Genomic DNA, 24,896 nt, shown 5'->3' with positions numbered 1-24,896 from the left:
ATAAAGTGATACACTGATGAAAACTAGATTTGAGGAGGGGTTTGTCTTTTCCCCTCCCCTTATTTTTGGGACAGTGACATAGCATTGGAGAACGCCTAGAGATGATAGTTGCTTAGGGAGTAAAATGTGTTTCTAAGCAGCAACTATGCTTTAAGAGTTGGGAACTTGAGAGATTTGAAAATAATGACGTATTCTTCAAAAAGAAAAGTCAGGCTGTGTATTGGCATGTCAAAGGTTATGTAATCTGTTCTGAAATGTGTACGTCTCCCCACCTGGAGTGTTAACAATTAGTTTTTACTCCTTTGAAAGAATTAGTAATGTTTTAGTTATTTCCTACACCTACTATGGCAGTTACCCTGCATCTTTAAGTGCAGAATGCTGACACGCAGAGTCTGTGTCCAGTACTGTTCTATTGTCTTCACTGATTTATTTTATAGGTCAGTTCAAAAGTGACTTTTTCTACCCTGTCCATCTGGTCCTTCGTTTCCTCCCAAATTCTTTTCCAGTGTTCTTCTAGTTTGGTAGGCAACTTTGGGTTAAATGCAGGCATTTCCTAAGGATTTTGAAGCTTAGGTGAGCTGGAAGCAAGCAGTCAGTGTTGATATTCCATTGCCATTCCGCGTGTTGTTCAGATGCTTTAAATGTGATTTTGAAATAATTTCCAAGGGTTTATTTTGGGGAAAATGTGTTGTTATTTATATAATCCGCTGTTCTTGAAATAAAGCTTCTGAAATTTTCTACATTGCAAACCTTATTAGTGAAAGGGACAGTGATAAGGAATATTCCTTAATTCTGAAGTTTAACTGTACATTTTTATTATCCCACCTTGCAAAACCACTGAGTAGCCACTTGGATTTAAATCCTCAAAGCTGTAGATGTCTACTCTGATGAAATTTAGTAGTGTAAACTGGTAAATCTTCCCTGCTATAAACTTGGTGTGCTGATGGAGTTTAAAAGCATTTCTGCATTTTCATTGCACATTGTGTGCTTACTAAATTTCACTCTATGGATGCTTTTAAATACAGTAAATGGAATAGACTTGTTGATTACCATTTATTACTTTCTTGGAAGTCTTAATAGGATGTAAATTAATTTATAAGGGTACAATCATATTTTGTATTTATTTCAGAGGTCTCAACTGTTGATAAGTGGTGGATGTGGTATTGCTTTACTTCGACTTTTCCAGTTCCAGTGTCTTTCTGAAAGCAGAAAACTGTCAAAAAGCAAAATAACAGAATTTGTTTTATAGTGTAATAGAGGCAAAACAATTCAAAATTTATGTAAACAATAGTAAGATAAGTTCATAAATATATCAGTGCCTTATTTTGTCTCCTTTTTTTTTTTTTTCTTCCCCCCCCCCTTTCCCCCTAGGAGCCAGCAGGAAAAAGAGGATTGATAGTGTTTGGTCCTGCTGACAGCTCCGAGACTCAGTCTGGCACTTCTGAATCTGGAAATTCAGTATGTGCTGGAAGGATAATGCTGAATGATTCTGATCCTTTGCTGCCCTCCTCTGGCTCTCCTTTTCATTCAGCGCTACAGGGAGAAACCGTTCAAACCTCTAATGCTGTGTCAGGTAAAGCACATAGAGGACATTGAAGAGACTTCTTATTTCTTTTCCTTTTATCTGGAATTTATATCTCAGAATTTGGATTACCTCTGCCTGTAGCTCTTAACTTCATCTTCCAAGGTAAACAAAGATGTAAACTTTGTTTTGACTTGTTTCCTTACTTCTGTCGCAGCCTTTTTCTGGTGTGAATATAATTTTAGTGTTGGTTTTAGTTTTTTTTTGTTTTGTTTATTTAAAAGGTATAGTTAGTGATTTTTTTTGTGGGGAAACTTAATGGGATTTCATATTGAATTAAAGCCATTTCAGCTTTTTACCTGTGTAGGAAAGGCTTAAAATTCACTTTTCATTCTGGCTGTAATGTTAAAAGTAATCAGTTACTATTGAAATTGATGTTCTGGATTCTGCTGCTTTTACTGCTGCATTTATAGTATCTCATGGAAATGACTCTTTAAGTCACAATTTCAGTGTTAACTTTTAACATAGCTGCATGGATATTTACATTTCCATAGCATTGACAGTTGCATTTCTGTTTTAACATTGTTATATGTAATACACCAAAGCAGAGGAGTCGCACTATAGAGCGATCATGTTTGATAAGACAGAACATTAACGTAACTGATGCAGTATATGAAATAAGGAGGCATTTATCCCCAGTGTACACTGCAAGATTAGGAAGAACTTACTGAAGGATGCCTCTGAGAACTTGTAGCTGTAATATGTACAGCTGTTAGAAATACCTTTGATTCTTTCAGCAAGTACTTTTATTTAGGAATTCTGTTAGTGTTTCCTTTTGGCTTACCTGTGTGATTCTTGAGCCAGGCATGCGCATGTAACTATAACAAAAATATTTTTGTGGAAGAGTTGGGGCTTGTTTTTTGTTGTTGTTTTTAAAACACTGTTTCTGTTTACCCAGTTCATTGAGATATACTTACTACTGTGTATTATAGTTTCACATGAGCAATGTAATTGCAATGACAGCAAAACATAATTTCTGCATTCGTTTAGGAGAGCATTTACATGACATGCAATTAATTTAAAACATTGCACCATGACGTAATACCAATTTTAATACTTGTTCAAACCAGGTTATTCCTGAATTGCTCAAAATGCAGTCTCAGATTTTATATTTATTTTTGTTATTTGTTTCTGTCTTCTCAAATAAGAGAGTCTCCTCGTATGCTGGAAATGCCTTTTTGAGAAAAAAGGGATCCTGGTTGTCAGCACAGATTTTTATTTTTTTATTTTTTCCTATGGCTTCATCTGTGATAGTTGGAGGTTCTTTGAATCTTTTTTTTTTTCGGTCATTCTGGTAGATCATATAGGCTGAAAACCTTTTTGTAAATAATCGTGTCAAGGAGCCTTTCTCAGGTTCCATTGAGTGCAGATTTGTTTGTTTCTTTCTTTCATCCAGAGGGGATGTTTGAGAAGATTTTTATTTTGTTCTTTTCTGTATAATTTCTTTTGACCAATAAAACTTGTTAGAGAAGTAATGAAGGGAAAATGTATTGCTCCATCCTGCGTACCCACCAGTGTTTCTGAAACAACTTAAAAATAATGGTGAAACTGTTTAGTAGACAACATATAGACCTAGTTTATTTTAATAAGGAAGACTGGGATATTTCTCTGGCTTTTACATTTTGTTTAAAATCCAAACCCTCATTATTCTTTGTCTAACCCTGTGTTATCGAAACAGTATCTCATTAGCATAATGGGATTACGTCAGAATGTTCAATAATTACTTAGGCTATGAATATTTTTGAATCTCAGTTTTGAACCTTATGTTTATTTTCAGCATATCAGGCTCCCCATACTATGGAACAAGCTGTAAGTTCACAGCCAGTGCCATTAGAATCTGAATCTAATACTGACAACATGGAAAATAGTTCTCCTGGTAAGATTTCTTCCTATTAAATTGGGCAGAAAATATGCTTTTTTGTCCTCTGTGTGTGTGTGTATACATATGTGTGGATATATCTGTATTTAAATAACAAAAGAGTTTATAACAGCTGGATTATGTTGGCACCATGTTCAGTGACCTACTTAATGGTTACTGCTGTGCTATTACATTCACAAGAAAGTATTTTATCTGTGTTCAGGGTTATAAAATGGGGTGGAGATACATATGTGTAGGTATCTGGATCTATTATCACAAACTATATATACTAATATATACTAATAATACTATGTTGGAAAAAACCCACTTACGAAAAACATCTTAATTCACCACCAGTTTAATAACTCTACCCTTGTTTTTAGCATCAGTTTTGGATGATAAAGGTGAGCAAAGCAACGAGGAGGAACAAAAAACTATCAAGCCTACAAGTAAAGAGTTCAGGAAAACCTGGGGGTTTCGAAGGACTACAATTGCGAAGCGAGAAGGTGCAGGAGATATTGATGTGGACTCTAGTGAACAGCAGCCACAACAGCAGCAGCAAAGCTTAAACCTCAGGCGTAGTGGACGGCAACCAAAACGAACAGAAAGAGTGGAAGAATTTCTTACAACAGTAAGGCGTCGAGGAAGGAGGAGTGTCCCTACTGCTCTGGAAGATTCGAGTGAACCGGCATCCTGCCCAGCTACAGATGCTGAAACTGCTTCAGAAGACAGTGTTGAGAGCACTCCAGATATAAAACCTGCAACTCGGAGGATTAGCACTAGAAGTAGTAAGGATCAGAAAGGCTCTAAAAGCAGACGCACAAAAGAAGAAGAAGAGGAGGAGGAGGAGGAAGAGGAAGGTGATACTTCTGATAGCGACAGTGATGGATTGACACTAAAGGAACTGCAGAATCGACTAAGGAAGAAACGTGTTGAAGAGAAACCTGTGCAGCTGACCTTGAAGGATATACAGATCCGGCTGAGGAAGAGAAATTCAGAACAAGATCCTACAGAAACAGGTGACGCCCAGCGTGAAAAACAAGTTGAGTCTGAGTTGCCTGTCAAACAAGAGCCTGAGACTGCAGACAGCACTGAGATTGCAAGCCAAGTGGTTGTGTCTGAGGAAGACACCGAAGATCTTCAGGTTCAGAAGGAGGTAAAGCCTGCCCTCAGCGCAAAAGGGGTCACAGATGAAGAACCCGAAGAGCTGCCCAAAAGTAAACCCGAGTCTGAGATTTATGACCCAAATGCTCTGTATTGTATTTGTCGTCAGCCACATAACAACAGGTAGGCAAAGGTTTCAACTACAAATGCAATGCAAGTAGTTGGAAGTTTTCTGTGATGAAGAATTTAAACCAAATGCTAACATTTACTTTTTAGTATATAAATGAGCTGTTGGGTTGCTTTCAAGTTTGGGGGGGAGTTCATAACAAACGTTTAAAAAGAGGGGATAAGCAAATGAATACAGAAATGAACAGTAGGGCAGAACAGTATACTGGTACTTTAGTGGGGTACTTAAGATCTGCTTGAAATATCTGTTAAGTATTAATTGTCTTTTAATTTCACAATGTTTTACTGTTCCTTGGTTGGTGTTTTTGTTTTTTCAGGTTTATGATTTGTTGTGATAGATGTGAGGAATGGTTTCATGGTGACTGCGTGGGTATTTCTGAGGCTCGAGGGCGATTGTTGGAGAGGAATGGTGAGGACTATATCTGTCCAAACTGCACCATTCTACAAGGACAGGATGAGCCTGCTTCAGAAATAGACCAGCAGGAAGCTAAAGCAGGGCAAGTAAATGTGGATGGCACAGAATTCACAAGCATCGGAACAATTGAACAAAAATCTGTTGAGGACCAAGGAATCAAGGGTAGGATTGAAAAAGCTGCAAATCCAAGTGGGAAGAAAAAACTAAAGATATTTCAGCCTGTAAGTATTTGATTTGTTTCTTATTCTTCGTATTTCACTTAAGTGCATTGTGACAATGGCTTACTTGCATGGCTGTAAATCTGACTTAGTTTTTTAAAGCTAAACATGAAGCTGAACAACCCGCTAAATATTATTGTTTAGCAGAAGTTTATCCACAGTTCTATCAGTACAGGAACTAAAACTAAGAAAGTGGTTTTTCTGAAGTGGGGGATTTAGAAGTTTTATGTAGGTGTAAGGAAATGCCCCACTACAACTTTGTGCTCTTCTGCCCTGGTCAAATAATAAGGTGTTCTTTTAATAAAAATATTAGGATTTTGGACTGGCTTATACTAGCTCTGAAATAATTTCAAACAGTTGTTGACATTTTCGATGATAGTGAAACTTTTTACTTAACATTGACAAGTGTCTGTGGTGGAGTTAATTCCAGCTGTACTTTCTCTGTACTTACAGTTAGTCTTTGAAGTTCTGATTTTTTTCCTGATGCTTCTTCAGGTTATTAGTACATACTGCCTTTTTTAAACATTAAAATGTGTATTTTGAATTATTGCAAATTCTGGCATAAAATCTAAAAGAAGTTTAAATTTTGTAATGGCAAGTTCCATGCCCAATTCAAAATGCAGGCAAAGAAGCTTCTGCAGCTCAATATACACAAATTAAAAAAACTTCATGCTATAGTGGTTGTCTTTGTACTGCCCAAGCTACTATCACAATGTCAACGTCTTGAACACTTTCTTTTTCTTCTTACTATGCCTTGAAGAGCATGTTTAGCGTATTTGCTGTTAGAATGGTACAGCTGTTCATATTTTTTGTGTATGAATTTGTTCTTTTACACCTTATCTTTAAACTTTGAAGTCATCCCTAGAAAAGTATTATGATTTTGAATATAAGCATCTCTCTGGAGGAATCTTTCTGTTGTAATACATTTTCTACAAAACATTTCTGGAACACCACCCAGTTCTAGTCAATTTAAATAGTAGAGTTATCCATATCAGCATAGTGAGCTTAATGGATAGGTCAGAACAGTTTGAGCTTAATATATAAATATTTACTATTTTAAGATAAATATGTAGAAAACAGCATTTTTCTCAAAAATGTTTTCAAATACAGTTTCAAATACATTTGTACTTCTTTGTACACAAAAATGTTTTTGAGAGTCCAGATCCGTTGGTGTTGATTTGCATTTCACTGACAGTGTTAATTTTAAGTTTTGCTTCTGAGAATCACCAATTACTCTTTGCTATTAGCATGCTAACAAGTTCCTTGAACATGTTAGGCATCTCTCCTTTAGGGAAAGAAAACCATAATTATCATTAACTCCTTGCCTCTTATGGAAGAACTGCTTATACTTTAGTATTCTTTTGGCATTTGGAAGTGGAACGGAATTGCTCTACTTGTGTTTGCCAGGTGGTAACACATTTTGAGAGAGCTGAGCAGTCGAGTCTGTGTTGCAGCCCATGCTGTCCCTCATTCCTCAGTTAAGATCCCTCTATGGCTTGTATAAACAAGCACCGCGCTCTTGCTGTGGAATTCCCTGCCTATTCTGGGCAAAAAGATCATTGCTATTGTGTTGATGTGCTGAAATCACTTTAGGTTACAGTGACTGAACAGTCTCATTATGCACTTTATCTGTTCTCTTACACCAGTATTCTATGCGCTTTGAGAGAGACTCCTTTTTGTTGCTGTCCATAAGCAACAGCTGTAGAGTTTAGGTTTGCGATTAAAACTCTTAGAAATTGTATAAGTACAGACATCAACACTAAAAGTTTTGTCATCATCTGAGCTAATGCCCTTAATTAGAAATGACAGCTCAGTTAGTCTGAAGTTTGAGGTGCATTTTAGGGAACATGAATTGATAGTTCTTTCTTGTACTTCACAGTTTGGTGTGTACATTGATGGAGAAGTATTCTAAAGCATAAACTTAATTTTTATGGGAAAATTCTCAGACCCAGGTTTTATCTGTAGCAGATGATGCTGTCTTACTGACTTCTGATTGGGGAAAAATAAGCCACACTATGCAAATAATTTTTTAATGTTTTTTTTTTTTTTTTTTTTTACTGGAAATATTCCTGAAAAGCTTGCTTTTGGTAGTTAAAAATTACAGATTATTGATACATGAGAGGCTGTCTAAAACTCCAGTAGTTCTGAGTGTTAGGTTAGTTTGTGTAACGTTTTTAGGAGTAATCTAGAAGAGTGAGACTAAAGGCATAATACCCAGAGACGATACGTTGGAGCCTATAGAGCTTCCACACATTTCTAGGCTTTGACCTAACATACTCTGTTTTCGAGGAATGTGCTATTTTCTAAACCTTAACATTTGAAGAGGAAATTCATAGTATATAACAATTCGATATAAATGGAGAGTAATTGTGAAGTAGAGGAAAATACAGATTGTGTATGCAAACTTCTCAATGCGTAAGAAGGATTCGGCTATGGCAAAATTATCTGGGAGAAGGGTTGTGTTGATGTAAGTTGGAGACTTGAAAATTAAAATTGGTAAACCTCTAGAGCAAGAATTATCTGTACACCTGAATAGCTGCATACTTCCTTTTGCATATGTGCATAGTTGAGGACAGCTGCTGATGGGGATACAAGAGTAAAATGTATTTTAGAAACTTTGCTCTTGAGAAACCAGTTCTGCATTATTAAGGAGATTTTTCACATGATGTAGAGGATCAGAAAAACACATTTGTGTTCTCACGGGATCTGAAAGTTTAGGAAACCAGCCTGCCTTAGTTCATTGCAGGCAGACCAACCACTTGAAAGTACAACACATTCTGAAAATAGTGCGTTACAAGAGTGAAATTCTTAAGTTTCTATGGGTTGTTTCTGTTATATCACGAATGAAAGTTTTCACACTGGCAATTGTGCAGGTCACTAACAGTCCTAGCTGCTGTCTGCACACATGTATGTAAACATTTCTTCATATTATAAAGGTATGTTTCTGTTGATTCCTCTTTGAAGTTTGAACTCTCACTCCGTTTCAATCCATAGATAATAGAAGCTCCTGGTGCATCAAAGTGCATCGGTCCTGGCTGTTTTAACTTGGCTCAGCCTGATTCTGTGTACTGCAGCAATGATTGCATTCTCAAACACGCAGCAGCCACGATGAAGATTTTAAGTTCTGGCAAAGATGCAAAACCAAAACCTAAAGAAAAGATCAAACCAAAATCTGAAAAACCTGGCATGCCAAAATCTCAGCTGCAGGTAAGCTAAGTGTAAGCAGTACACCTTTTATCTTAATTTAATTCCAAATTAATTTTACCTTTTTAAACTCTAAATTACTGAGTTTTAGACAGTAATTTGGAATTACTGTGGATTGTGAATTAATGTGACTGTGTTGTATCTATGCTTTGGGAAGCAAAAAGATGAAATAAAAGCCACCCTCTTTCCCTTTTGAGACCACTATAAAATGGGCAGTAGTTTTTCAAACAAAGAAGCAGAATCCCCACATCTTGATGATAAATACTGTTGTTTTCAGGTGGTTTCTTTACCATTCTCTTTTCCTGAAGTTACAGTGTATATTACCTTTGCTTTATAGACTTGAATCTGAAATTACATCATTTCAAGTGTATTTACAGGAGCTTACTATAAAAGAAATTTATGTACATGTATGTAACTATATCTCTGCTTGTTTGTAAAATATTATATATATTCTATGATTATTAGTAATGAAGCTTCTTTTAATCATACAGGCAGGTATTAAGCCTCTTTTAAACCAAAAGAGACAATTTCCTGAGAAAAGAGAGATGAATATGAAGAAGACTGTTTTGACAACTGCCAAGACGGAGGTGAACACTCAACCTATTGCTAAAGAGCCAGCAGCAGAAAACACCACGCCGTCCTGGGCAAGCGATCATAATTACAATGCTGTAAAGCCTGAAAGGACTGCCATTTCATCTTCACTGTTGTTCAAATGTATGTATCGCATAGGGATATTCCTGAATAATCATTTACATTTTCTTTGAATACCCATCCATTCTTGGCTCTGCAAGACTAGGGAGTTTAGGATTTTTTTTTTCCCCTTAATATGGCACCAAACTACTTTTCTTCACCTTCAAAGGTTTGCACACAGAGATAAACACAAATGGGAGACGCTTTTAGGAGTTTCATTTGTATCAGTTGTATGATTAAGAGCCTATCAATCTACCCAGCTGATTTCTGGATGAAAACTACATGATTAAGCTTTAAATTTTCCCTGTAAAGACAATAACTGTTTCTTAACCAGAAAAGGTAAGTATCGATACATTCGTGTTCAGTTTTACAAAAAGGTTGCACAGTGTGCACCGTGAATCAGCAATTGACTGTACTAATTTGAATTGTATTTTTGTAATTTAGATTTGGCACCTTTCTCTCAGGTCTTGCATTTTCAGTGCTAGTGCCGAGAAAGAAATCTTCAACGTGGTATCCAGTGATACTTACACTTCTGCAAACAGCTTTTAACTGTCAAGTATATCCAAGTTCTTCCTGCTGCTGTTCTTCCTTACGTGAAATAATTTAAGGACCATTCTTTACTTTTAAGTTTGGGGGGAGGCAGTACTTTTTTTTTTTTTCCTTTGTATTTTCATACTTCACACATTATCCACACACACACAAGAACACATCTGAAGTGGATATTAGGCGGAGATATTGCCTTGCATATTTTTGCAGGTTTTTGAATTAACATCCATATAACTCATATAAAGGTAAGTAATTACTGCTTTGTAGCCTGAACAAGTCTTTCTGCTAATGACATTTTTTTATTAGCTCCAGCTAAGTAGTTTTATAATGCAGTGGTGGAACTTCAGGTGAAATCTTCCATTTCACATTTACAAAGCACATGACCTGGTGTCTAATGTTTATTCACTTGAAGATTAATGAATTCAGAAATGCAGTTCTCACAGCTTTCTTAACCACACTTTAGCCAATTTTGCATTTTCTTTTCAGAAATAAACCTAATTATTAAACACATTATATGTAAAGTAACACATTAAGTATAAATTATCTTTGAGATTTTTTTAGATGTAATTTTTAAGCACTGAGGCGACGCCGGCTACCTTAAATTGGTGTTTATTATTATAGCATATAGTAGACTTACTAGGTATATTTTAATTGTGTTTACCCACATCAAATGTTTTTAAATATTTTAAATTTTTCCCTGCATGTTTTTGTTGCATATTTTGTTATTTGGGCCCTGTGCCTCTTTTATAGAGAACTCTTAAGATACATATTTCGATAAACTTGGATTTATTTTTTTCAGCTGCTTCTAAAGAAGCTGTAGCTTTTTTTGTCAGAAGCTGTACTGTTTTAAAAATAACTAAAATTAGGAAAGACGTAAATGAAACTATAAGGGCTTGTTTTACATATCAAGTTTTTATGACACTTTCTATCTCAATATAATTGCAAGTGTCCCTATAACTGTATCACTTAAAATGTCCTTATTGCTACAGGTTTTTTTCTAGGAGACAGGAATTACTGGTTTTAAGGCTGCAAGTTTGGGCTTTGTTTTAAGGGGGGTGGCTCTCAAGTTTTACCACGCTGGGGGTTATACAGATTTAACAAATTCTAGTAGAAAATCGGACTCCTGTAGCTAAATTGTTAAATTGGTTCAAAAATATGTGTATATACCAGACTTCAATAATGAATAGAAAACAACATAGTTTGTGTGATGAAGAACTCTCATATCAAATGCAAGGAAGAACTTCAGATTGCTATTATTAAGGTAAGTTGTACTAATATGTGGCGTCTCTGTGCCATTACTAAATTCCCAGGTAAACTGTTTGTGTATTTGTGAAAAAATTTGTCCTACTTTTTGATTGGATGGGCTTGAGCTGTAATCTTCCTGAGAAGCTGCTGTTGCCTCATCGTTAAGAGCATTCTACAAGATTTTATTCACTTAACAAATGTTCTGTGCTCTTCAAAACGTAGAAGTTAGAGCGTTATGGAAAATTTGTGAGAGTCATCTCATTTCACCTCGGGTATCTAAAAGTTAGAACTCTTGAAGTCTGAGGTAGTCTGTCAAGAAAAGCACCTGCAGTGGACAAAACATGTAATCTGGTTTAGACACTAATCTTGGAACAAAGTGACTCACTTAGAAATGCGTATTTCTGAACATAGATTATGAAAGACGTTTAAGATGTCATTCAGACTTCTCGGTGTCTAATGTTTGGACTTAAGGTCACCTAGAGGAGAATAAGGACGGGGTTCTTCAATATACAGTATCTTGAAATACCACCTGCATTCTCCCAGACCTTCAAGCCATGTTCTGCAAATCCTGATCTGTCACCTCAGTGCGCGAGGCCCTTTAGGAATTAAGGAAATTTATGACTAGCAGAATTTCTCTAATACTCTTTCCATCAGTCAGCTCATCATATTTCAGACATGGATTTACTTTATACGTTTACTCTGTACCTGTCGGGTACAAGATTTTTGGGTTTGTTAACGTATGACAGTAGTTTTATTAAGTAATAGCAAGAAGAAAATGAGCCATTCTTACAGAGGTGCTGGGTGATAGGGGCATATCGTGTATTCGCATCTAAACCCTGCCACCAAACCCCCTTTTCTCCTCCCAGCCTATTTTGCATCTAAAAAAAAAGAAAGTATATTTGGTGCTAGTAGTATGTGTTTATATAGAGCAGCAATTTCTTTTTCTGTGTTACCCCATTAGTTTGCCTTTCTTAGCTACAAAAAAAGTTATGAAGTATTTTTGGGGATGAGTTAAGACTGTAGTTGGAAGTGACTTTGTACACCAAAATCTGGAGCCTGATAATGACACTGTGTAACATCTTGGTGTTCCCAGTGAAAATAATCCTATTTATTCATTTAATAACTAGAGCGGGAAATACCTTGACCTTGCTTTGATAAGTGAATATTAAGTACAAGTGCTTTTAAAAGTTTCAGGCAGTGTTTGAACTGCACGTATAAGAGGAGGTTAGGTATGTGTCACATTCCCTTTCAGGAGTGTTGCTTTTAATTTTGTTAGGAAAATTGGTATTAATTTAATATGCAGTGCTCAACTTTAATTTCCAAAGTCACCCTAGCTTCCAAATTGATACGAGTATATGGATTGTTGTGATGCTCAGAGATTCAAGTTGTGATAGAAATCTGGAATTTGTCGCGTGAGCTAGTGCTAATTATCAATAATTAGATCATATCAAAGGAGATGTAAAATTCATAACAAAAGCAAAACAGACTCTCGTTTATCCAGTGAGATCACCTAGGTGTTTGTGGGGAAGCACCACCCGAAGTGATTTCTGAAATGTTTCAGTTTTGGGAGCAGACTGACATACATCTTACAATAATAGGAAGCATTATTTTTAATTATACTGGATGAGGACAAACTTCAAACAGTGTAATATAAACATGTTGTATTCCAGAAGGAACCACAAAAGCAGTTCACTGCTTATTTGACTCTGCTGATGGCTTTTATATTTAATGTTTTACGCTAATTATTACCATATATTGCATTTGTAGGAATAATTGTCCATTATATTCACTGCTGCCCTGTAAAGAGGGGGTAAAGGTACACTTCAAACATGAAGTTTGCTGATGCAGAGGTCTGTCAGCAGTGTCAGTGTATATGTCTGAAGCACCTGAACACAGGTTTTCTGCTTGATAGAAGAAAACTTGAGACTTTTTTCTATATTTTTGCTGTTAATTGTTAAATAGAAGTCAGCAGCAAATGTATTAGCCGTTTTAAAATAGAAAATTAATCCAAAAGGAGGGGAAGATGGTAGATGCTTGCAGTATCCCAGTTTTTAAACTACTCAGTCATAAGTATACCAAGTACTCATCAGGGCTTTGAATCTTTGAAGTTCAGCTGACTTACTAGACTTAAAAGAAATACATGAACTGATAATTTACTCAACTTGGGTGCTAAAGCTACGTAAACGTCTTCACTGCATTTATTGATAAAAGTAACTAAGTGCACAGGAGACTGAAGAGGATTTATTAGATAAAAAATAAACATTAAATGTTTATTTCTTATTATTGTTCTTGGGGTAGAACTTCTTGAGAACTTTACACCAAGCCACTAAACTTCTGTTTGCTTCACTGCAGGCAGAGAAATAGTATGAGTTTATAGCTGTCTCTTATAATATTTGGTGCTAGTGCTTCATAGTTGTTGTTGATGAGCAGGACTGAGTGAATGGGAAGCGTTTAAGCGAAAAGCTCAGTGTTTGTGGTTTCTCTCCTGCTTTACAGCTGTGAATTATGGAGACAACGCTGCCACCTCCTGGAAGCGGGAGGCCGGTTTTGTAGAGCTCTGGCTCTGGTGACGTACATTTCCTTTTATTGTCCCCTTTCAGTTTTCTTCATTTCTTCCACAGCTAAACGTTTCTACACACAAGAGCTACTCACAAAGTGAATAGTGTTTGCTTGTATCGATCTCAGGTGCAAAGGGCACTTGTACTGCTTTGTTCCCATACACCTCTAACAAAATACAGAGACTTCGTAAAGGGAATACAGTCATATTGGGAGCCCATCATCAGAAAACGTGATGTGCATACCAAAATGCTTAGATTGCAGCATACCTGATCTATGTATCTTTTTCTTGTGTCACTTTTTTTTTTCTTTCTGTAATGACAGTCCGAAGGCAGGAAAGAAAGAAAATATACCACTATAAAGAGAGTAGGGGGAAAATGCAGTGCGCTCAAGACAGAGGAGTTATGGCTCAGGAGGTAGAAGCGATGTAGGAAGCTGTAAGTACCGTTGCGAAAACAAAAATGTTAAGGCCCTGTCTGCACACAGACTGGTGCCAGTAAGTTGTTGCTCTTCAATTGAGTAGTGCAGTGTCTGTGGATATACCGCTGTTGGTTTAGCTTAACTATTAAAAAATATTTTACATAAACTGAGGAGCTGTTCTTAAGTCATAAATATGTTTGTTTGCAAGGACTGATTGTAGTTAAACTCGATGCCCTTTTGTTTTGGTGTGAGTTCTTCCCCATAGGAAAAACTTGCTGGTGCCAGCTTCCATACTGTTACAACTAAACTACTGGCATCGGAATTAACGCCTTGAAAGCTTTGCTTAATGCTGTATTCTGCAATGTAGACCCATACTAAGAGGCAATAAGTATTGAGTAGTACCAAGGGAATAAAAAGAATTATTTATTTTTATGTTACTGGCAACTTTCTGGGGCACGTGGCTGCTGTATATGTAGGTCTAGCGTTGACCCTTTGTAACTCAAGGAGTTTTCAGAAAGGCTGTTCACGGACTAAATAATAATCAGAACACCTAAGATGAGTCTGGCAGAACTTCTGAGACGTTCATCTTGGAGATCTGGCTTTGGGAAGATTATAGTCCCGGAGCGGCTGGTGTAAGGCAGCTCCAGTGCTGACTCGTGCCATGAGGATGGCAGGGGCTGTGCTGGCCCAGGGCTGCTGGGGGCCGGCACCCTGGCAGTGGAGCGAGCCAGACCAGTAGCGGCTGCTGGCACCAGCATCCCCTGGGACCCAGCCAATTAAAAGGAGCAGTGGGATCCGTGGGGAGCGATTACCACCTCCTGCCTGTGAACTGCTGGAGCTCCCCTTCTCTGCTCTACAAGGTATGTTACATCTGTCCTGTGGCTGCCAGCCACATGAAGATTTTTGCCGTGTCTCTTAAGTTAGGAAGGCTGGTCCCTGCTGCTGGCATGGTTCCTATTTTGCCTTTCAAGCACCTAGCACCCCTGAGGCGCTGGGACGACAGACAGCCAGCGCTCTGGCCATAATGGGTGCATGGCTTCAGTATAAGGAGCCATTGCTGAGGGAAAGGGTCGGGGGTCAGAAACATGGTACGATTTATGGATGCACTATGAATGTTAGGGTGGTTTATCTCTCGTCATCAACACTGAAAGCGATGAAAGTTTGATTAAAAAAACCCAACAACTCACCACCCTCTATTGCTGTTTTGCTTTCTTTTACTAATATTCTTCAGTTCTTTGAACTTGCTCACTTGACTGCATAGCCAGTGAAAAAGATCTTCCTCTGCTAATCCTCAAATAAAAGGGTGGTTTTGAGGTGATCTCTTGCACTTTGGAGTCAAGTTTTGCTGATGATGATTTGCTGCGTCTGGTCTGTACCGAACTCAGAACCTGAAGATGGCCTGTTGCTGCAAGGAGTCGTGAGACCAATCCATAAATGGTCTGGAAAATAAGGAGCCCTTTTTTTGCAGCAGATAGTGCCTGTTTTTCGCTAGGGAGTGGTGTAGTTGTGAAGATGTAGTCGACTAACATAGACCAGATAAATCATTATAATTTCATGTAGATTAAAACAAAGCTTTGAGGATCTAAGCTACAGATTTGCATGAGCATAGCTACAGGGTTGGCTTGAATGCAAACAAATCGCCAGCACAGAAAAGGCCCTTGTCTCAGAGTTTCCTAAATTAATTAACTTTAAAGACAGATGTACTTTCTTTGTGTGCCCAAATATAACGGCTTGGCACACAGTCAGCTTAATTATGAGCTGCTCACTATTGTGCAGACTAGAACTGAGGCTTTTGAAGAAAAGCGGCAGGACAGGGGCCCACCTCTGAAACGCTAGTGCTTAACAATAAAGTATGATTTGGTCTTGAAAGTGGAAGCAGACACGTATTACCATAGGCAGGTAACAGTGAAAACTAACACTGAAACCTTTGTAAGTGTAGATGAACACTTTTGAGTTATTTAGAACTAACGCTCAGCTATCTTTAAGGGAAATGACAAAAAGTCTAGCAAAAACAGGTTTCAGGAAAGCGACAGTTGAATGACCCTGGAAATGAAGCGGTTACAAACAGCACCTTCACAGCCTCGGGCACTGAGCGCTCGGTGCCACCAGAGGGTGCTTCAGTGGCACCTTACGGGACCGGCTCCTCCAGAAGGTTGTGAGGCTCTGAGATGTCAGGCGTGCAAACCAGCTGGGTGACTGCAAGGGCTGCTCTTGAGGAACGGCTCGGAACGGGTAAGTGACCTCCCGTTGGAGAGTGCTTTGTAACTGACGTCTAAAGCACCGGCTCACCCATGTGTTTTGTTCAGATTTTTAAGTTGGCTAATGCATCAAAAGGTTTCACTTTGGAAGAACTCATGGATTAAAGTTTGGTATCAGCCACTGCGTTGGGGTGGAGGGGCTAGTTTAAATTCTCTGTTAAAATTATTTTTCTCATGAGTCGTGCAGAAAGGGGTCGTACCACAGCTGTGTCGGACACGTCCATTTAGGACATGGTGGGGCTGAGTGGCAAAGGGGAGCTGTTAGGACACCACCAGTTTCAAATCTGAGAAATCTTGCCCATCCTCTGTTTCAACAGTTTTACAAAGGGGAAAGTGCAGTTCCTAAATCCTCAGGTACTGACAGAGTGGGGTGAGATATCTCATCTCTGAGCCAAGAGACTGTCCTTTTCTGCTGTGACGTGTGCCAAGCCAGGCTGCCCGTGCTGTTTGCGTTGCTCAGCCGGGGCAGCTGCCGCAGGCGGGAAGGATGGGACAGAACCGGGCAGTGGAGCTTCCTGCAGCTGGGCGAGAAGGAGCTGCGGCACCGTGCAGAACTTCACAGGACAACACAGGCCGATTTTTGAGTGACACTCAAAATGCCAGTGGGGGTTTTTGTGAATTCCTAAATGGATTATTGCTTCTGGTTGGTCGTTTCACACCTGCATTCCTAGCGGATATTTAAGCTATTGTAAAGGCCACTGCTGTTGCCTTTCTTTAGAGATTAGCTCTTCTCAAAAAAACATACTTACCTCTGGCCAGCCTTTACGCAGGCTGTTGGAGGATACCTTCTAACAGGTATTACTGCTTTTTTAACAACTGCCAAGCTGCACTAGTGTGAATTTTCCTCCCTCTAATTTGATGTTAGGCTTCTTTTGAAAAGGACACAAAAATCCTTTTAAGTGTCGTAAATGATCCACTTTAAAAGGTGGGTCATAAGTAGCTGTACTCCTCTTAGATTTTTATTATTTGTATTATGGAATTTTACAGATATCTTTTTTTTTTTTTTTTACAGAAAAATGTTAACTGCCAGCTTTCTTACTGTTGGTGCCACACAAACATGTATATTGTGCATACACCTGAAAGTTAGTCGTAGTTATTTGTTTTGTTTTTAACCTCTTTATTTTAGTGACAGAAGAGCATGAAAAGTCTCTGTAGAACCCAGAGGTGCTTCAGCCGGCCCCGCGCTCTGGGCTGGCGAAGGCTCGACGATGGGCAAGGCAGTGCTTTCTGCAGTGGGGGGCTGCCCACCTCCTGCTCCCCCGTGCCGGGGCTCCCACTGGGGACAGCTCTGCAAGCTGGACAAGACGACGCAGCCATCGGCCTCGGCTCCCCACACATCGCCTTCAGGAGTTTTATCCTGGGGTGGGGGTGGGAGGGGAGATGGATTAGTGTAGATGGAGGAGATCCCAGGGAAATGACAAGACAGTATTAGACATCAGAGGCACTAGTTCTGATCTCTGAACAGCCTTATGCCAAATTCTTAATTCTGTAGGGAAAGTATAATCAGTACTATGTAACAAGCAATCAGCTTGCACGGCTGCAAGACATATTTAACAGAAGTTTTTAGTGTTCTGTAGTAGTAGCTGTGATGCTTTTTTTTTTTATGAAAAGATTTTTAAAAAATCTGAGTCTTACAGACTCATTATGAAACAGGCTCTTGAAGTGTAACTGCCTATAGTTTGTCTACAGCATCGTTTAAAACTTGTAGCATCAACTAGAGCAAGAAATTGAAGATCTTTAAAGTGTGATTTGAATAATTTTAAAACTATGCAAACAAAAGTAATAGCACGTTTCTTCAAGTATTTAAAAGTTGGGAAAACCAGATGATGTCTCCAGCAAAATACCCGTCACAAATGAGATCATTTAACTAGAAACTGGGGGTGGTGGATTTTTGCAGTGTCTTTGTAAAGCTGCTATTCCAAAGAAAAATCGGGTGGAGAGGGAAGGGGGGAAGAACCACCGTAGGCTTGAACACTCCACAGAAGTATTTTGACGAGATCAGAGGAAGAGCGAAGTTTCCTTTGGATAATTTCCATGCTGGTGGTGTAAAACACAGCCTGCCAGCGTAGGAGAGGGATTATGGTATGAGTGCATCCTGCAAATCCTTCATGCAAAATTAAACAGTGCCACACTCTGGAAATCATTCTTAAATTGGGCCTCAACAACCACATTACAATGCTGAAACACCAGTGTTGAGCTGCACAGGAGTGAAGGCTGTGTAACCATCAGGCTTCCAACAGACTCCTCTGTATCGCAGCAGATAATGGGGCAGTTGTGTCCTCCCCCGCTTACAGAAGTTTTGTTCCTGGCTTCGTGCTGTAATATTTGGCTTAGCTTCACAGGGAATTTCCTTAGGGGAGGGGTTCTGTATCTGTTGACATCTAGTGGGAGAGATCATAGTTATGTCTGTAGCGAACGTACCATAGTAATGCTGTTTCTGAAGCCCTGCAATGAGTGCACTTCTTTCTGCCAGAGGATTCGTTGGGTTTCACTCTGGAAATGAGCTGGGTGGGTAGCTCTGTCTGTACCTCCGTCTTTCTAGCCCATGCCTCTCCTCAGTCAATAAGAATTCTGTTGCTGTCCTAATAAGTGGCGATCAGGACAAAATGGGGAAAATAGGAATTACTATTTCGTTTTAAATAGCGTTTCTAACATCAAGCCAAGAGAGGTACACCTCTGTGTTCAAAAGTGCCGAATAGAAAAGCCACTGAATACCTTATTCTGGCACTAATCTGTCTGTGGTGAAGCTCCCTATTAGTCTGTTAGGCTGGATAGGCTGATGTTCCGTAGTCACCTCTAACCTTTAATTTTAAATTTGTTTAAAAGCATATATTGTAGGAACGCTGGAGCTACTGATGAAAAGGACCGGAAACCTCACAGTAAAAAATACAGTGGCCAGTGTATATAGTAGACATTGACCTGTGTCTTCTCTTCAAGCTGTGGACTGCAAGGCAACGGGATTTGAAACCGGTGCTCTGAGAGAATACCTGGTCCGTTATATCTTCCGTCAGTTTGCTGAGCGACTGTAGCATCTGTTCAGGAGCTAAATTCCACATGTGTCAGCATACTGCTCTCTGAAAAGAGTACACAGTTCTGTTAACTCTTCCAAACACACACTTGCCATAGTTTCATACCTATCAGAAGACTGTGTGAGCCTCGGGGTGTGCTCACGTTGCAGCTAAGTCAGTAGAGGCAAGCTGCCACCAGAAGAGGCAGCCACAGCCCCGTCCTTCCTCCCACTCAGCACCTCTGCCTTGGATCCGAGACCTGAGTAAAGACACAGTGAGTTGGCTCAGCTGGATGATGCGGCACAACACTAATCTCAGTAAAAACCAAAACCTGACAGGACAAAAATTCTGGTTTCTCATAGTCAAAATAGGAGATAAGATTTTTTTGTTTGTTTGTTTATTAAATTAGGTTCATCTACAGCCATCCAAGGTTATTTGCATATGTAGGGTTTAAGTAGTCTTGATTCTTTGTCAAACGTGCATACGATTTGACAGTGTCCTTCAAATACAGTGAGGTGTCCTGTAAATTTGATAGAGTAGTTGGTAGATGTTCTGAAGGGCTGAAAAACCTACATGTGACTGAATTAGTACATACGAAATCCATACCATCGGTTTCTCTAATCAACGCATCCTGCTAGGTAGACAGTTTTAGTTGGTATAAAGTAGCATTGTAGTTTGAAACTGTTAAACTTTCATGAAGCTTAAGAACTAGTTGCACATTTTCTGTTGGCTAAAGACGCACAGAATTACACACCTCACTTCGGCAACCTTTCTAAATAGCCATGATGTCAACCTGCAGAATAAGGGATGCTTCTGCATCTTTCTTCTTGGACACTTACTCATTCTGCTGCCCTTCAATCCTGGGAACTTCAATCTACTTTTATCTATTTATTTTACAAGCACATATTCCTACTGTGACATGGCTGTTGGTAACAGATAGCTTTGGTGTGGATGTAGTTCTCATATATACAATGTCTGATTGACACAAAACCGCTATTTTTAATTTTTATTGATGTAGTTCTCGTTAACTAATTTGAACTAATCATTAAAAAGGTAGCATATAGAGGATTAAATACAAATTTAGACTTTCACATTTTGTACTGGTGCTATAAACCAAAAGAACTAAAATGTCGTAGCACTGAGGAGTGAATTTTGCTGTCATCATTTTGGAACCCGGGCTGTGCTGGCCTGCCTTTCCGTGATGAGTCCCAGGAACGTGCTCCTGTCCTGCCTGCCTCAAAAGGGACAAGAAAGATCCAATAAACCGGGATAAAGGGAATGGAATTAGAGTAATTCCTGCAGCGTTACCAGTGCGCATGTTTTGGATATTCGCCTTCTCTTTATTCAGGACTAATAACTCAGAATGTTTTGGCTTTTTACCTCTGTTAAGTTTTGGGTGCTCAATTTGCCCAAACCAAAGCCATCAGCAATAGTTCCCAATTCCCCCTCTCCGTCCTGGGGCTGGCAAAGCGATAGTGTGGTGATAGCGGGGCAGGGGGGTGAGGACATGAGGGAGGCACTTTGGGTCCCATGGAAGGTCTCCCCAGCTCAGGCTCATGACAGGAACCAAGACCAGTCTCTAGGGAAAACTGGGAGTAATGGAAGAAGAATAATTTTAATCTATAGCAAAATTTTCACATTCCTTGAAAATTTTGAATGCATTACAGCATGTCTCTTGTTTGGCACTTCGGATAGTTAAGTCTCACTCAGAAAAATTCCTCACAGCATCTACTTGTAAAATGCTTCTAGGAAAAAAAAAAGGATAAATATACTGTATTTCTGGATCTTCTGGCTTCTCTTTGTGTTCCAGCAGAAGTTCATGCACACCCTTATACTTCGCCTTATAAAAGCTGAAGTACAGCATCGTTTCCTAGTTCATCTTAACCGCTGGTTTGTGTGTTTGTGGCCAAACTGCTGTCAGTAAGAGCCTGTTAAAGAAACCGGGGTTAGAAGCATCTTTCTGCTGGAAGCTTATGCTCCGTTCAGGGGGTGCCTGGCCGTTAAGCACAGAGGAAGGTTGCAAGGCCGTTTCCTCCCGGAATTAGGGAGTATCACACCGTGTTCCTTAAGTATTCCAAATCTTCCCCTGTTTGAGGGGCGTTTCCATTGCGAGCTTGGGCTGGTTTGTGGGGTTTCTTGGACCATCCTTCACGGGAGTGCTTTGTCCCCATCAAGTCCATCTCAGAACAGACAGACTGGACAACTTGGGCCCTTCCTAGCAATTCCTGCTGTCATTATGGCAGATCTGGAAGGTGAAGAAGGGACCATTTGGTCTGTGGTAAAATTATGGAAAGTTAAATTCCTGGATCTTTCCCAGGAAGTGCCCTGCATTTTGCAGCTAGGGCTTCTGGGCTAATTCATCTACAAACCTTCACTAGCTAAAAACATCAGATTAAAATTTAACTTGTTAACTGGTCAGTGATTATCTATGGATTTGTGAGAAGAAAAGGCTTTTTTAGGGAGAAAACTTTGCTTTTCTAATCAAAACAGTTGTGTTTCGGGAGAGGTTTTTTGGTAGTTGCCATCACAACCCTTCCTTGTTTGCGCTGTCCGGATAAATGTGCTGGTGTTAGCCCGAGGTAGCTTTAATGTCCGGGAAATGAAGGGGGTTTTGCTGGGGGTATGGGGTTGTTTTTTTGGTTTTGGCTTTTTTTGCTGTGTTGAATTGTTTAAATGGAATAGTGTGAATGGAATAGTTTGCAAATGGTGGACATTCGATCGTCACAGCAATACTGAGCAGCAATATTCATATTTTTCTATAAATTTAGAATTTAGCTAGGAACTGAATATGAAGATCTAATAACAGTTTATGGCGACGTCACCAGTATAATATCAATGCCAGCAACCAAGTACATTGAGTATGTGTTTAAATTTTTTAAACAACTTCTGTGCTACGTAACTTGTCTGCCTTTGCTTGCTCTTTAAAATAAAAAGTCTGGGAGAAAGGGTTTATGAAACTTCAATAATACTAAACTTAAGGTCGTACTGCAGTTTCAAATTCATGGACTCTACCATCAGGTCAGCCTCTGTAATAAACAGGTTCTGTAAATTGCTATGAGAATTCTGCCATGGAAATACAAGATGTGGGTTGTATTGCGTTTTGTTTTGTTTTGTTTTTTTTTTTTGTAATGTGTGAAAATGTGGTGTGTTTTTGAAACTTATCCCACTCAGGAATCTTTGAAGGTGGTGCCTTTTTTTTTTTTGCTTTTCAGTTTTCTTGCGTAGATTGTAAATATAATTTTCAACCTTTAAAGCCAAAATGGAACTCTCTGAAACTCTTCAGTCGGCCTCTAAGATGAAGTAACCTCTGAAGGATTGAAGACACAAATTTCTTCACAAAAATTATGTCAACCTCTGCGTGTTTTTTAAAATGACTTTTAAAAAGGCTAGTGAAAGTAAATAGCTTAAATTGCCTACTTGATAGTTATTCTCTGGAGATGTCATTTCACAGACTTTTCTTTATAGATGGTAACGGATCTTCATGAATAGGAAGTTACAAGGTTAAGCCTTTAATATTGTATTTTCTTCTTTGTTTTAACAGCTCAAAGGGAAGAGAAAAAGCATGAAGATAGAGCAGAGCCTACATCGGCATCGAAGAAAGCTGTTGCATCTATAATGGAGAAGCAGACGTCTTCTCTCCCTAAAAATCTGCCTTCAAAGAAGTCCCCGTCCTTCTCTAGCACATCACTAACTAAGCAACCACTTAAACCTTCTGCTGGAAGTTTCAAAGGTGTAATTCCCAAGAAACCTTGGCCTTCATCAGGCAGCATTCCTCCATCAGGCAGCGTTCCTTCCAAACATTCTTCTCTTTCTCATGGCTCATCAGTTTCCAAAAAACCAGCTACATCTTCCAGTTTGGGTGGAGGACTCAAAAAGCCTTCACTGTCTTCCATTTCTACCGCATCTGGAAGTAGTCAAGCAAAAGCATCAGCTAGCCCTATCCAGTCACAACCCAACTCGCAGATTCGACAAAATATTCGACGGTCCCTAAAAGAAATTTTATGGAAGAGGTGGGAATTCAAAGCACTTATTTTATATAGGAAGCTACAACTAGATGTAGGTGTTTAGCCTGCAGAGTTTTATTTACTTCTTAACAAGGGGTATCGAGGGACTGAATTTATACTACAAATTACTACAGGTGTAACTGGCATTTCAGATTTATGTTAAAAAAAAAGCTTTTAAAAAAAAAAAAAGAAACCTCACTGTTCCGTTTATATTGAGGCAATTGCAGTCGGAGCATTAGATTACAGCATGGAAGCTTTTCTAATGCAGGTGCTCTGAAGTTTTAAAATCTGGTGATGGTGGTGGCTGGAGATGTAGAGGTGGTAGGGAACACAGTATAGGAAATGGCGTAGTGAAAGGTTAAAGCCTTACTGAAGTAGAGATTCCCTCCCCTCCCAACATAACAGTCAACAACAAACCCTGGTCAGTGGACAAATGTATTGCTTAGGTGCGAAAAAAACAAACAAAAAGCCAAACCGAACGGGTGCAGATTGCCTCACAAGGATTATTCAAGCTAATCCCAGCCATCTGTACTTACTGTAGAGCACTGTGTTCTGGTGGTGTCTGCTCACAGTGGAAAATGTAGGACTCAGACTCAATGCTGAGGCTCCCTGTGTCCTTCAGGGCAGAAAGCTCCTGACTTGGGTGCCATGAGCAGGAGTGGTGGTAAAGGCTGACGGCTGCTCACCAGGGCTGGCTTCTGTGGGCCTGTGGCCAGCGCTGGCAGGTTGCCATAGCTCATGGTTCAAGGTGCCGAGATAGACTTTGGCTTTGAGGTGTCACCGAAAGGAGACTTGAGCCTTCACTGGGCGAGGAGGAGCCAGGTCAGCTCCTTCCTCTGAAAAGTTAAGTTTTTATGAATGCTACCTGAAGATTCATGCCTAACGTAAATGCACGTACCCTTTCTTGTTTTTAACAGAGTCAACGATAGCGATGATCTGGTCATGACAGAGAGTGAAGTAGGGAAAGTAGCACTCAATATTGAAAAGGAGATGTTTAATTTGTTTCAAGTTACGGACAACAGATACAAGAGTAAATACCGTAGCATCATGTTCAATCTCAAGGACCCCAAAAATCAGGTTTGGAATTTCCTTAAATAGTAAACATATACTGAAACATACTTTCAGGTTTTAATGATATGTCAAACTCTCTACCCTCAAGATTAAGAGTTTCAAGATGGAGGCTTATGAATTATATTATAAAAGATTATTATAAAGCCATTCAAATATTTTAAAAAAAAAATTATCCAGAAGGAATTCAAAGTCTACTTTAGTTGGTCATGCGTATCTATTACGTTTGGGCATTTGGTGTGTAATACTTATTTACCGAACGGCTTTCTTAAAATACAGACTTTATTAATTGCTCCTCTTGTGACATTCTGTAGTACGTGGTGGATACTACCTGTGTAGATGATCATATTTATGCTTTAAAAGGAAAAAAATGGATGCCGGTGCAGATGAAAATATCCACTAGAGAACACTGGAAACTCCTCTTTTCTTTTTTTCTTTAATTTCTACAATAGATATGAAACAGGAGAGTGGCTGCTCAGCTTCTGACATTCCTATTCTGTTATATTGATAGATATTGGTGATAACGAGGAAAAT

The 24,896-nt window shown here is 39.1% G+C and overlaps 1 protein-coding gene across 7 annotated transcripts in view; it reads left to right on the top strand.

Moving 5' to 3' along the window:
• DIDO1 (death inducer-obliterator 1) overlaps positions 1 to 24,896 on the top strand; it is a 60,470-nt gene that overhangs the window by 18,782 nt on the left and 16,792 nt on the right. For 5 of the 7 annotated variants that reach the window (XM_074605351.1, XM_074605353.1, XM_074605358.1 and 2 more), the window contains 8 exons: positions 1,372 to 1,573; positions 3,360 to 3,458; positions 3,824 to 4,727; positions 5,048 to 5,366; positions 8,358 to 8,570; positions 9,059 to 9,281; positions 22,832 to 23,300; positions 24,212 to 24,371. In XM_074605351.1, coding sequence (XP_074461452.1) covers positions 1,372 to 1,573; positions 3,360 to 3,458; positions 3,824 to 4,727; positions 5,048 to 5,366; positions 8,358 to 8,570; positions 9,059 to 9,281; positions 22,832 to 23,300; positions 24,212 to 24,371 — 2,589 coding nt within the window. Of the gene's footprint in view, positions 1 to 1,371; positions 1,688 to 3,359; positions 3,459 to 3,823; positions 4,728 to 5,047; positions 5,367 to 8,357; positions 8,571 to 9,058; positions 9,282 to 22,831; positions 23,301 to 24,211; positions 24,372 to 24,896 lie in introns of all 7 variants that reach the window. The other 2 variants (XM_074605357.1, XM_074605355.1) reach the window with 1 other exon arrangement.

This window comes from Larus michahellis, chromosome 12, assembly GCF_964199755.1.
Source record: "Larus michahellis chromosome 12, bLarMic1.1, whole genome shotgun sequence".
In the NCBI taxonomy this organism is placed as follows: domain Eukaryota; kingdom Metazoa; phylum Chordata; class Aves; order Charadriiformes; family Laridae; genus Larus; species Larus michahellis.
The sequence above is the reverse complement of the archived record's forward strand: the minus strand, read 5'-3'. Positions and strand labels throughout refer to the sequence as shown.